The sequence below is a fragment of the Zerene cesonia genome, chromosome 1 (assembly GCF_012273895.1).
Source record: "Zerene cesonia ecotype Mississippi chromosome 1, Zerene_cesonia_1.1, whole genome shotgun sequence".
Lineage (NCBI taxonomy): Eukaryota > Metazoa > Arthropoda > Insecta > Lepidoptera > Pieridae > Zerene > Zerene cesonia.
Genome location: NC_052102.1, coordinates 1,001,643 through 1,016,181, shown reverse-complemented (window position 1 = coordinate 1,016,181; position 14,539 = coordinate 1,001,643). Strand labels below are relative to the sequence as shown.

The window sequence follows — 14,539 nt, the reverse complement described above, 5'->3', positions numbered from 1 at the left end:
ACTGATTTCAATCTATGAATTATTCATGGCGGAGTAACGTGACACTCAGTTGAATTTATTTTTATTTTATTTCTACAGATTTATCTATCTGCGCCTATTTAGTAAGAACCTATAGATACCTGTTATTGTTGTGTATAACGGTACAATTTTATTTGCGTTTCGTGTAATAAATAACGCTTTTTCGTATGCAATACTGTTTTATCTACACAAATAAATAACATTGAATCTATTTGTGATGTTGAGATAACTTTTTTTTTTGTCAAATATATAAACAACATTACAAGATCGTCGCATTCCTAACTCGAGAAAAGTTAGTTCGCGTAGACTGAAATAAATAGAAATTAGATAAAAAAGACACCAAGAACAATTTAGTAATGAGTTAAAAAGAACTTTTATTTCGTGTTGCTGAAATATGAATACACGATTACATTTTCTAATGTGGAAGTCGAGCACCCTTGGGCACGAATAATAATAATATTACATAATATATTAGAATATTTAGAACTGATAAAATGTTTAACTCTATACTCTCCAGTACCTCTGGTCCTACGTTCATTATTATTCCTACTAATAATACAAATGCAAAATAACTTTATCTGTCTTTTCTTAATGGCTGAACCATTGAAGCGATTTTGATTAAATTTGGTACGCAGATGATTTGAAACCCGGGAAAGGAAAGTTTTCTTCCCAGAAAAACAACAGGAAAAAAAATGCGGGTAAAATACCATCATATATCTATTCACTTGATAACGCGCGAAGCCGCGGGCGAAAAGCTAATTTGCACAACAATAAAATCATGTGTAATGAAACATCCAACTCTTAACATCTATTTTCGCATGCGCTGTGCACTACACGGTACATTTAAACCATTCCCTTTGAAGTCAGTTATAAATGCTAATCGACTAAGTGTTACGAATGCATATGGTCTTGTTATTTATTCAATTCTATCAATTAAATTGCACAAAGGGCGTATAATTTCATTTGTTATGCGACACTGAAAATTCTGGAATTAACAAAGTTAATTAATATTTCGTGTGTGCTTAGTCTATAATTTGTGTCAGAAAATCACATGTATAGATATTTTATGACATTTTTTATACACAGATAATGTAATCTTTCATACTTTTTATCTGGGGGCACGGTATGCTATGGCGAAGTCAATCTATTTGTTTAAGACGTAAAATATTTTGAATATTGGCGTGATAATAACTTATACAGAAGGTCCTTCAAGTAGAGACTAAATAGATTAACCGACTTGGCATTACATGTATCTCTTACGGTCTTAACTTTTTACGGTAGAGAGACTATAAACCTGCGGGACTTAGGTTTTTTTTTACAGAATATTTTTGATGGCATATAACTGTATCCGTAGATACTATAAGTTTTGTCATACTTTTTGTATAACTACAACAATAGTATTACAAACTGTCCCATCCACAACTCTTAACTTAACTCTAATTCTAGTCTTTAATTGAATTTTTTATAAGTGATGAAGAAAGCATTCGATCACATGTCTACCTAAAAAAAAGCTACATAATTCCCAACTGCTATAGGATACTTTTTACTAATCTTGATAGATTCATAGCCACGCGGACGTAGTCGCGGTTAACAGCTAGTACTACTAAATAAACTACATTTTCCAAAAAACACTAATAGGATACTACGATATTTCAATCGCTCATTATTATACCTTTCCACAATCACAAAACGCTAATAAATATGAATTCAAATAAAATATTGGTCATAAAACATTCGAAATATAAATGACTAATTATTTTCATCCAGTACTTCCAATTAACGTTTTCAATATGGGGAGTAATTTACGCGTCTCAATAAAAAAGCGTCTAGACGTACCGTTTGGATATCCATTGTATAAACTTTGAGCTTTAAGTGCGCCTTTTACGATTGTTTTCGTATACATTTCGCTTTTGCGAGCGTGTGGTCTGTCGAAATGCGGTACTGTGGCAGCAATGTACGGCTATTAGTGCAACCGAGGCTTCGTTATTGCTGCGATACATTACTTTTTTATTTTGAAATGAATGCAGATTTCTCTTAGACATTAGAAAGATTTAATGGCGTTTTTAATTATCATAAATGTATCAATGTAGGTAACCCTCAAAATTATATTATCTAAGGGACTATTAACCAACTACGTAGGATATATATCGAATTTCATTGAACCTGTTCAGTATCTGATCAGTATTTAGTTATAATTGCAGATCCAAAATATAATTAATTGCACCATATTTTACAGTATAAATATTTAATCCCACCCATATTTAATCCCAGCCCTCTAGCAATCATTATAAAAACAAGCGCGTCCTAAACACAAGAACACTTCCTACTATCCTATCCCCCTAGTCCTACTAATCCTACTAATAATATTATAAATGCGAGGGTTTGTAAAAACTACTGAACTGATTGCAATGAAATTTGGTACGTAGACAGCTGGACAATTGGAATAACATATAGGCAACTTTTTATCCCGATATTCCTTTGAGATACGGACTTACGCGGGTGAAACCGCGGGGCGCAGCCAGTATTGAATAATGTTAAAACCTTATAAGGATAATAGACAAGACCACGAATAATAATATACAAACTACGTGTAAATAACAAATTCACTAGAACTGGATTGTTGTGAATGACTTAACACTAATATGGCACGAAGGAGTCAATGACATCCGATCATGGAAATTTTGAGACTTATAGCGATTTTATTAATTAAAATATTTAACTTGGCACTAATACAGATTCTGATCAGCATTAAAACAAAATGTTTAAATTTGTTTACTGGTTGCATGATTAAGAAGTTTTATAAAAAAGTTTGCATACTTTTTTTCTTTTTAAACGGTTCTCCTTGCTCAGTTCAATGGTTCAGAGGGGAAAAATAAGCAGTTCAAAATGTTGAATTTCTAATTTGATATTTGCATATTGATTTTTAATACAAGCGTGGCATAGGTCACTACTTGCCAGTTTCGCAATTGAAAAAAACAACGATTCGAAGAACAAGGGCAAACAGTGCCAAGAGCTAAATCCGTTCCATAAGTATTAAGGGGATGATTTAAAATGCGACTCATACAGGAACTTTAACCAGAGTATGTAGGACAATATTTACAAATAAAGTAAATCGACGTAGCGTTAGGTCGATAGTACAAATATTAGTTTGAAAACAATAACTAGTGAAAAAGTAAAATAACTAAAATCTTCTCTAAAAATAAAGGTCGCCAGCATTTCTGGGGAAGGAGGTAGTACTTCAGATTCTAGAATGGGAGCTAATAATATCAATTCTCTATCTAATACAAAAACAAACACGTCAATCAGCCGAAAATCCACGTATTTATCGGATTATAAAACCAAAATGCAGTCGGATTGATACCTTCCTCGTTACTATTTACCACACACATGCTAGTTACAAAAATATTTTCCCTCGTAATTGTGATTAAAAGTACAGTCCGCACACATCCAACGGACCACTGATGTATTAATTCAGACGAAAACAAAGCTCCGTTACACAAAACACAACAGAACTTTTTGTGTGTCCCTTGCGGAAGAATACCAAACATAACTGTGCCACGGGAACCCAGCGCATACCGACTCCTCGATTATTCAGTATTCAGTAGTTTCTAAGAAAGATTTCGGGTGTATAATAAATTGTGCTCATTATGCGGTACAGCCTACATTCCGACCTTACAGTTACCTATAAAAAGTGCCACGAGCGCTATTGTTCTAAAAGTGAAACGGTTTGAAGCTATTGGCGGTGTTTTGCGAAATTTTAATGATTCGGCCGCATTTTTTATTAATCGCGCGTGTAAAATTATGGTTGGGTTTATACAATTAATAAGTTGCATGCGCGACAAAGCGAAAACGATTAGTTTACTGTTGTGTTTAGAGACAATTTTGTATAACGAATTTGTGGTTCGGTTTGGATGATAATAAAATGTGAGGCAGGAAAACAGATAGACAGCGGTATGTGTTATTTACATTTAACTGACCTTGAAAGAAAATGAGGATGTGAATGAGATAACAGGATATATGTTTTCGTATTTTATTTAAGATTTTGCTTCAGACAAATACATACTGATTGTGTGATCAGGAAGGTCATACAAAAAGCATTATATATGTCCATAACTCGCTTGTCCTGTGCCGTGTGCTATTATCGTTGGAACTTTCAATGCCTAATTAAATATAAATTTAATCTATATCTAGGGTATCTACCGCAAATATGATATCGCCAGTACGGAACCAGATTCAATTCCCATAAGAGCAGAATAAAACCACAAACGATTGTAGCGGACATATTTCTGTGTCAATTAAGTGTGACCCTGGCGGCGAGCGGGCTTCTGGGATAATTCAAATGCTTTAGCGTTATTAGTTCGGCCGTGTCTCTAATAAGTATGGGATCGGGATTTGCAGTGGCTACCCGTGTACTGTGATTACATTGTTACCCTTTTTCTAATGTACAGTTTTGTAATTGCACAGATTAAGATGTTTGGCAATATATTTCTTCTTCCTCTTTAACTTTGTATGTTTTGGTATTAAAATACTAGCTGCGCCCCGCGGTTTCACCCGCGTAAGCCCGTATTTCGTAATAGTATCGAAATAAAAAGTTGCCTATATGTTATTCCAGTTGTCCGGCTGTCTACGTACCAAATTTCATTGCAATCGGTTCTGTAGTTTTTGCGTGAAAGAGCAACAAACACACTCACATTCTTACAAACTTTCGCATTTATAATATTAGTAGGATGGGATAATATTGGTTTATCTGGTTATGCAAGACTATGGAAGAGTGTTTCAAGAAATCATAGCGACCTGATAGTACCCACATTTGTGAGAAATAGACTAGAATCGTTACTTTATGACTAGTACACCTGAGAGACATTGCCGTTTCGCTTTTAGATTCCTACCTATTAGCTAATTTAAAACTGCACGATTTATTCTAATATTAATTCATATTCATTTATTCAGATACATATCCATACCATTTTAGGTAAGTCGATGTGGATTGAATAGATTCTTAAAGATTTTTATATGAATACCCAATCACACATTGTTTATACTTTCCCTGTAGCATGTAGCAAGCAATACAGTAGGTACACGGTTGCGCACGCGCAGGCGACCTTGTTCGTTCCGTGAAACGCGGCTCCGCCCACCCGGGGGGGAGAGGAGGGGCACGTAAACACGTGATTAGTATGTAATAATTATATCAACACTTTTATGCGAAAATACGTTTTACTTTATGGATTTTATACAGTTTAACGACATAGTATAATGTTTGTAGTTTAATTATCTAGCCTAGCTTTTCACCCGCGGCTTTGCCTGCGCAGTCAAAGGAAATTTTCATGGGAATGTTGTTTCATCAAATGATGTTTCACCGCGTCAATATATATATATATATATATATATATATATATATATATATATATATATATATATATATATATATATATATATATATATATGTATATATATATATATATATATATATCACTCTTGCTCTACCCACCTGATACAAAAAACATTATAAAATCGCCTCGATGCTACGTTAAAGAATACTTATAATACTTATATTAGGTTACACATTCGTAAGAATTTTTAGAAAAAAATAGCACATTCTACCATAGATGACTATCTTCCACCGGTTTATAGTTCGACCAGATTTTAATCTTTCAAGATATGCTTATCGGTTCTGTAGATTTATTTAAAATGAAATATAAATGCATCTATGTTAATTATCATTGTTATTGCCTAGTGGTTTATGAAGTTGGCTGTGAAGTCTGGTAAACATAAATTTCCTTATAATTACATTCTACACACGTACGAATATTTGGTTTATAATGTTTATTTGAAGAGTCCCAACTACAGAATACTGGTTATTATTATATTAAAATTAATGTATATTATAATTAATGGTTATTATTATATTGAATATCTATATATACAAAATTCTCGTGTCACAGTTTTCGTTGCCATACTCCTCCGAAACGGCTTGACCGATTATGATGAAATTTTTTGTGCTTATCCGGTATCTATGAGAATCGGCCAACATCTATTTTTCATTCCCCTAAATGATCAGAGTTAGGCAGAACAGCGTTTGCCGGGTGCAGCTAGTTTATATATAAATTAATTATTTAAGAGTTTCAAAGACACAATAAAATAACATTTACAAATGCAATTATGTCACCAAAATTAAGTTAAATTTACATTAGAAAAGGAAATACATACTACTTTTGTACACAACAAAACCCATATTAAGATAAAAATTATTTTAAGAATAATCAAAGATACAAAGATATTGCATGTGTTAGCGTTTGATAATGGTTAATGTGCTAAATATTTATTTTATTAAAATAAATATTAAATTAACACCTTGCTAATCTATCGTATCTCTTATATGCTAAATAGTAAATATAAACACCTACTACAGATATGTCTCAAATTTGATATTTAAAAAGATAAAATTAAAATATGTTAACTATGAAAACAATGAAAAAGACGATATAAATAGAATATACTCGTTTTTAGTATAAGATTGTCCTATCGCTAATATAACTCTAATTATATAAATGCAATCTTGTTTTATCTTTGTATGTGTATGTTACGTTCTCTGGCGCTAAAACAGACGAATTTTGTCGGTTTTGTTTGTAAAACGGTTTAACGAGTAGCTAATTTAATGAAACGAAAACTTAATAAATATTATTTTCAATTCGAAATTTTAAATTGCGAATTTTTTCAATTCAATATTATTCTAGAACGTTGCGTAAAAAAAGACAACAAGCGTTTTCAATTGACAAAATGGCGCTTCAAAACAGCTCTGACCAGTTTATTTTTAAACAGTAATTTCAAAAACACGTTAATAATGAAGAAGAGGCGTGACTCAGAGATAATTATTTTCATTATTATATGCATTGAATAGGTATCTATATTCACATATACCGGATACGACCACTTTCAAGGCAATAAAAGGATATTAACACATTTGATTAATTGTATAAAAATCTGTTAATTATCCCTCATTTTCTTATTTTATTCAATAAATTTTGTTTCAAAAAGTTAAAAGGATTTCTTATTATAATTTAAATGAATATGAAAAAACAACCAGAGTTTCTTACCGACTACCATATGATCTTCGATTAGAAATAATTTTGATTATATTTAAAAAAATTATTAGATGAAACAATGAGAATAATGAAATGAAAAAACAAATGTTATAATGTAAATTTAAAATTAATATAGTTTTCTGTACCTAACCTAACTACAAATTTCGAGAAAATCCGTCTCATAAGCTATTGACATTAAAAATAGGTAGCTTTTATTTAGGAAAATACATATGTTCGGAAGTAAGTCTCGTTTCGAGCTAATTAATTAATTTTACACAATACCATTCATTATAATCAAACCAAGAGTATTATTCTATGCTATATTTCAGCTTGTCATCATCCCAGTAATCTTTTGGTGGTTTCGGGCCATTTAGAGATCAAAAGTAAAGGTCAAATGGGATGAATCGTTTCGATTCATTCATAAAACTGCTTATTAATAACAATAACAATCTGCTCTTCTTGGTTAGTCTTCATCACCTGACGGCATATGAAAAGGGGCAGGAAGGGACAATTTAATTCGGAAAATATAATGCACAATCAGACATCCGAAATAGTGGAAAAGAGAGCCGGACACCGAAGTCTTAGTAGTAAAGTCCCGTTTTACCCTTTAGGTACGAAGCCCGGGAGGGCAAATAGCACCGTGGCTCCAGACGGCCCTGGGTAGTGAAAATACGCGCTACACCATTGCTATTCATAAGGTAGTATTAACTAAGTGAGAAAAGTTTAAGCCAAAGCAGTATTATACAACGATTTTTAAGGTGCTTATTTATTAAGCACAGTGGCTAAAAATATAATAAAATTATCCATAGGTATGTACAATTTTCACAAATCTAACTAGTTTATCTTAAAATAAAAATCGTCTAAAAACTGATTAGGTAAATACTGAAAGCAAATTTGTTTATAACAAATCATAAATTCAGTTAACGTGCTATACTCTATGGCATGACCAAAAACAACAACGCAATGACATCACACGTTGAATAAAAGATAATAAAATTGTCTATGGGCAATTCGTATTACCAAATACGTAAGGTCGGTTACCTATACGCGTTATAATTTGGGATAATTGCGTAAAATTCGCGAACATACGTTTTAATTGGCGAACCACAGTGTCGACGTGTGATTAAGGCACAGAATTTTCTATACGACAAATAAAAGGATAACATAACAATATTAATTATCATTGCTAAGATGACTACCCACTTAAGCGATCTTTATTTAATCTTGCAGGATTTATTTTAATAATGTATCTGTGAGGATAAACTTTTTTTAATAGTTTTTATCGTGATGAAATTAACATAATAGCTATTAAAGAAAGATAATAAATCTTGCTTAATTAAAATTAAGGAAGGTAGAGAAATTTATCGCGTTTACTATAATTTAATTTCATACCAATTCAAAGCATGTTCATTTCATAGAAGTAAATCTTAAATATTCAGATGTATTATTTCAACTAATTACAAAAATTCATATTTATCCATTTAAATTACAAGACAACAAGTTCCTTAAATCAATGCAAAAATGTCTTCTATCCTACTAATCCTTCTATCAGACTAATATTATAAATGCGAAAGTTTGTAAGAATGTGTGTGTGTGTTTGTTACTCTTTCACGCAAAAACTACTGAACCAATTGCAATGAAATTTGGTACGTAGATAGCTGGACAACTGGAAAAACATATAGGCATCTTATATCCCGATATTCCTACGGGATACGGACTTACGCGGGTGAAACCGCGGGGCGCAGCTAGTTTGTTCATAATCTTACCAACAGAACTATTTAGACTCACACAGCTTCCCCTTAACGGAGTGTGGGTGGCGAGAAATCAACTCGAAATGCTTGATCTCAGTTCTGTACCACTTCACTAATTGTTCTTGTAAACGCAGATTGCTTTATTTCATTTAATTGTTGTAAAATTGCACGTCAGAGTGGACAATAAACATTTTTATATCAGAGCTATAACGGTTCAAAGGTTTGGCATTGAACTTTAAGTTATCGGTTGTAGGAAATTTATAATAATGTAAAACTTCATCTATTTCATCGGAACTTTGAATAATGAAATTGTTATTATTCAAAAAAAATGTTAATGATTTCGATTATATAACATAGCATGTGTGCTTAAAATTACATAACATTAATAAATTCAAATCATCAAAATTAAAAGCTCAATGCGCCTACAAACTGTATTTCTAGAATGAAACATTTTTTTTTTTTTGAACTAGCTGACCGATTAAATACAAAAAGAATAAAAGAGAATAGATCGCGGTAGCTGCACCTCTTTGTCTAGTAGCTACTTTTTGAGATACGTGGAAAATATAATTTTGATAGCAAAATGCTAAATATATACGAGATTAAACGTGTACATACATTATACAAGCATTTTTAATTAGTTCAGTTTTCCTGCCTACTCTACAATAGACTTCACCTTACCGGTTGGTAAATCGGGCAGTACTAGTTACCTATAACACCTTGATATCGTAAGCCTAAGTCTACAGCCTCCGGCTGGTGTACGCGTTGCCATGGTTACCTGGGGGTGAGGTTGCGAGCGATGGCGCGGCGCGTCGCGAGTCTCGTGCGGGCGCGCACCGCTCATGCTACGGAGAGGGACATGCCCGAGCCGCGATCACGCGCTGCAAAGAAATCCTGGGATTATTATCATATTTTTGTATTATAGCGGGCAACTGAGCTGGCGGTTCGCCTGATGGTAAGCGATTACCACCGCCCATGAACATTCGCAGAGGTAGTGCCTCTACGGATGCGCTGCTAGGCTTTTGAAGGGAAATGGACAATAAAAAGATTGATAATTGGAAAGAAGGGGTGAACTGGAAAGGGTCACGTTATAAATAGGCCTTCTTACCCACTCACCGTACGAAACCCAGCATGCTACTATTTCACGCCAGTCTTCTGCGGGGGTGTGGTACCTACCCTGATGCGAGCTGGACCAAAATCGTGTCAAAATCATATGCTCAACTCCCTTACTAGCTACGTATAGGCATGAATGTATATCTAGACTTATAAAGAGGAAATTTCTGTATTTTAGTAGGTTTGTAACGTTTTCATGCAAAAACCACACGACCGATTTTAAAAGTTCTTTTACCATTAGAAAGCTGCAACTGCACTGAGTGATACTAATATTATAATTGCGAAAGCTTATAAGGACGTGTGTGTGTTTGTTGCTCTTTCACTCAAAAACTACTGAACCGGTTGCAATGAACAACTGGAATAACATATTATAGGCAACTTTTTATCCCGATATTCCTACGGGATACGCGGGATATACGACTTACGCGGGTGAAACCGCGGGGCGCAGCTAGTAGGCTATAGATATACCACGGGAGAAGCCATATACCGCTAGTATATGATAAATTAATAAATCAATTAATACTTATAATTTTTGATGTAGACTAGGGTAGAAAAATACTTGAAGGCTTTATATAAAAACACTAAACAATTTTGTTTCGATCGGGTATCGGAATTTTGTTTTGATGACGAAAGAGTGAAGGTTGCATACATACAATTTGTTTTTTTTTTGACAGCTGTCTGTAGATCGAATTAAAACAGAAAACATATTACAATATACTAATAATATTATGAGTATTACGTAGTTAAATACTATAGGCATTAAGTAGTTATTGCTATATAGTTTCGTTTAGTTTTAAGCATTCAGAAAACCAAGACTTTCAATGAATTTAAAACTAGATTTATCTCAACATATAGAGCGCTTAAGTGACCGATTGACTAACCTATCAAACACAGCCCAAACTACTGCACCAATCAGGCTAAAATTTAGCAAACAGATAGCCACTATAATGCAGGTATCTGTTAATAAAGGATTCTGACAAAATGTACCTTCAAGGGGATAAAATAAGGGATGAAATGTACCTTGAAAATTTATGACGACAAAGCTGCGGGCAACAGCTAGTTTATTACAATAATATTTTCTCATCACATTCCGTAATACTCATTTTATGTAGAGTTTTATATGGATAGTTACAAAGCAGTTCAATAATTCTTGATAATACCTTAACTCGATTCAAAATCTAAAACATTCGAGTCAGCATTTCCGGGAACTTCCGGGGAATTCGAAATATTACTTCGATTAATAATACGCCGCTTAAGGTTCTAGAATCCATTGGAAAAATCATAAATAATGTTGTTTTATAAAACACTAGCGGTTCGCCCCGGCTTCCCCCGCGGTACATATATAGCCTATAGGCTTCCTCAATAAATGGGCTATCTAACACTGAAAAAATTTTTCATTTCAAAAATTCTGATTTAAGACAATAAATAGCTGAACAACAGGAATAACATATAGGCAACTTTTTGTCCCAATATTCCTACGGAATACGGACTTACGCGGGTGAAGCCGCGGGCCTCACTATTATAATATATAATCTGTGTACACAGACCTTTGAATAATTAACATTCCGGGAGTGTCATAAAGCAACTTTCACACAATACGATAGATTGTCGTTAAATTCAAACGCGTTAAAAATAATTTATACTGGTAATTCACGTGGATTGGGCCCGGGCTAGAGGTTAATGGCGTCCAAATAATTGTGTGTCGCGGGAGTTCGAGAAAATTGCCGGTTTACGAAGTGTCTCATTGGGACCAAAATTGATAACAACTTTTTGTAGTTGCTTAATATAGAGCAACCGTTAAAGCTTATAGGAATTATCCGTATTATACCCTTAACTAGCGGTCCACTCCCGGCTTTAGTGGTACGTTTTTTTTCTCTGCATAAGAACCTTTCTTGTGCCTTAACAAAATCGTTTAAAAATAGCCGATTTGATTGACCCGTTCCCAAGTTTCACGCTTAGCAACGTATTTGCTGAATCAATGCATATATACATAACATTAGAGAAGAGTACATGTATCGCAATTTTTAGATACATGTAAGATGAATGCATAGTTCTACACGAGTAATATTAACATTGCATACTACGAGTAATAGGGATGTTTCATGTCACTTGGCTGACAGATAATATATTAAGAATATAATATATAAAGAAACAAAGTTTGTGCTTAATTGTTTCTCTAAAAAGCAAACCTCCATAGTTATTTGAAATCTAAGATCAGTATTGATTTTTGCAAAAAAACATATTCCACATTAAACTGCAACATAATATTTGAAAGTTGTTTATCCAAGTAGATGTCAACGTGACAACATTCGCAGGTCAAAACACGAAACAGCAGTAATACAACATAAAAATATTATTAATTACCAAATTAATACATTGGCAGATACATAAGTCAATAAAAAAATACCAATTGGTTGGTGTGAAAAAAATTGCGCGAATTATTAATTTACATTCAATAATTTTTAATTATTTATCATTAATAATGTAAACGATAAATCACATTATTATATTCGCGTATACATTATTCATAACATATCATCCACAACAGAGTCGAAACATTTTTTTTTTCATTCGCCAGATAACACCGCTGATATCTTAACATCTTAATTTATTGCTGCTATAAAACATATAGCTGTGTGATTCGAAATTATTTTCTAATTGAATAAGCTTTAACATCTCCGTCTAAACACTTATTACTTGCATAAACAAGTAAAGAACAAATTTCTAGACTTATAACATTTTCAATACTAATACCATAGAAGCATTTAAAATGCCTTTAAAAACATTCTAAAATCGTTTAAAACTCCGAAACGTTCATATCATTGTCATATTCCAATTCCACATTCAAATTTCAAATGAAGAACACGCAGCGCCATGCAAATTGCATCACAATATTTTTAAACCCTATCTCCGTCTCTCTCGTTTTTATTGACAAGCTGTCACTGATATTGATACGACTAGTTTCACGAGAGCTCCCGCGCCCCCCTCGCTCGCTTTAAACCAGACGAGTGGGGACAAGTGCCACAGAATATCACAGCTCATCTTTGACTGGCGTAAGCTTTGCTGCATCTGGGTAAGGCTTCCATACAAATCGGTCAAGGTCAAGCGCCCTCGGAAAATAAACGGAGCTAAAATGAGATGCACGTATTGATTTTGAAAAGAAACGATGTTCATTTATTTGAGTAAGCATATAAATAATTGTATGAAGTAAATGTTGAATTACATGGAATTAGTTTAATGTTTACGATGCTTAGACACATACAATAATTATAAAAGCAATATAGATTATTGCTATATAGCTTAGCGCCCTAGCTAGGTTTATTTATGAGGAGTTTTAAATATATTATTGATTTATTATTTATAAATAACCTTAATTCTAAATAAGCTCAAGTATGACGTTAGTTTCAGGCATGCGCAGACAGACCTAACCTATACAGGCTAAAACTTTAATTATTAAATAAATCTAAATATATAAATGTTAACGCCAAAGAAGCAATTGATGCATAAAATACGCTTTTCTTGTTAATTTCATAAAAAATAAGGCAATATTCATAAAGAGAATACCAAAGAGTCTTAAGTTCAAAATAAACGCAGCATTGCACCAAAAACATCGATTTACCTTACGAGTTTATGACACCAGAACGGATTCAATGCTAAATTCACTTCTTTTTAACTCAAATACGAATGTGATTACTGAAAAATTGCAATATCCCATCAAATACAGCAAACACAACGAAATTTCGTTACAAATACTTACACGAAACACACGTAATGTTGCCACAAACAAAAATCAGTCACGTCACTGCGGTACACTGCACTATAAACGGTATGCACTTTTTTTACTGAATTTCCACCGTGCCTGAAAACACTGGGTCTATCTGACAGTTGTCATGTGCGGCCAATCGGGTGGCTTCGGCAGTTTCCGTGCACGCTAGAGGCTGTAGCTACACGTAGCGTTCGTGGGGTTCCGTTGAGGATCGCGATCCCTTGTATTGATTCGCGGCGCTCGGCGCCCGGCCGCCGGCCGCCGGTGGCGCCCCCTCGCGGCGCTAATGATACCTCATTGGTGTCTATTATTTAGCGAACTCTTCGTGAAATTAATGGAGGTTTTATTGATTTATTGCAAGCGAAGTTAATGATTGATTAGACTGCCCTTTTTCGTTAGGTTCCATTAACGGCGAATCTGGTGTTTTTGGCGGGGTTTGCAAATTTTATCACAAGGCAGTCAGTGTTGATAAAAATACGACAGTGTTATTATTGACGCTAACTGAAACGAAACGCTTGATAAATGAGCGACCCGATGACCTGATTTAGTTAGGTGTGAGATAGTAACACCTAGCTAACCTAAATAAGTGTAGATTGTTTTTTCTGTACATATGAACCAAGTGCTTCCTGCAATCACGTTTGATTGAATTATAAATGATTTATTTAATGAATTATAAGAATAAATTGTGTTGTGTTGTTGTTGTTGTGAGTAGTCATCAATTTAAAAAAGACATAGAAATATGTTATATTTTTATTTGTCACCCATTAAGCTTCAAAAACTGTCTTAGTTATGGATAGAAAAGAGATGGCGCT

At 33.6% G+C, this 14,539-nt stretch overlaps 1 protein-coding gene across 1 annotated transcript in view; it reads right to left on the bottom strand.

Annotated features, from left to right (window-relative positions):
* The window catches only part of LOC119829545 (voltage-dependent L-type calcium channel subunit beta-3-like), a 140,984-nt gene extending 127,113 nt beyond the window's left edge, over positions 1-13,871 (bottom strand). Inside the window, exons 1-2 of the mRNA XM_038352144.1 lie at positions 13,719-13,871; positions 9,627-9,729 (exon numbers count right to left, since the gene is read on the bottom strand). Of these exons, the coding sequence (XP_038208072.1) occupies positions 9,627-9,692 (66 nt within the window). The 5' untranslated portion in view covers positions 9,693-9,729; positions 13,719-13,871. The remainder of the gene's footprint in view (positions 1-9,626; positions 9,730-13,718) is intronic.
* Positions 13,872-14,539: the final 668 nt, after the last annotated feature.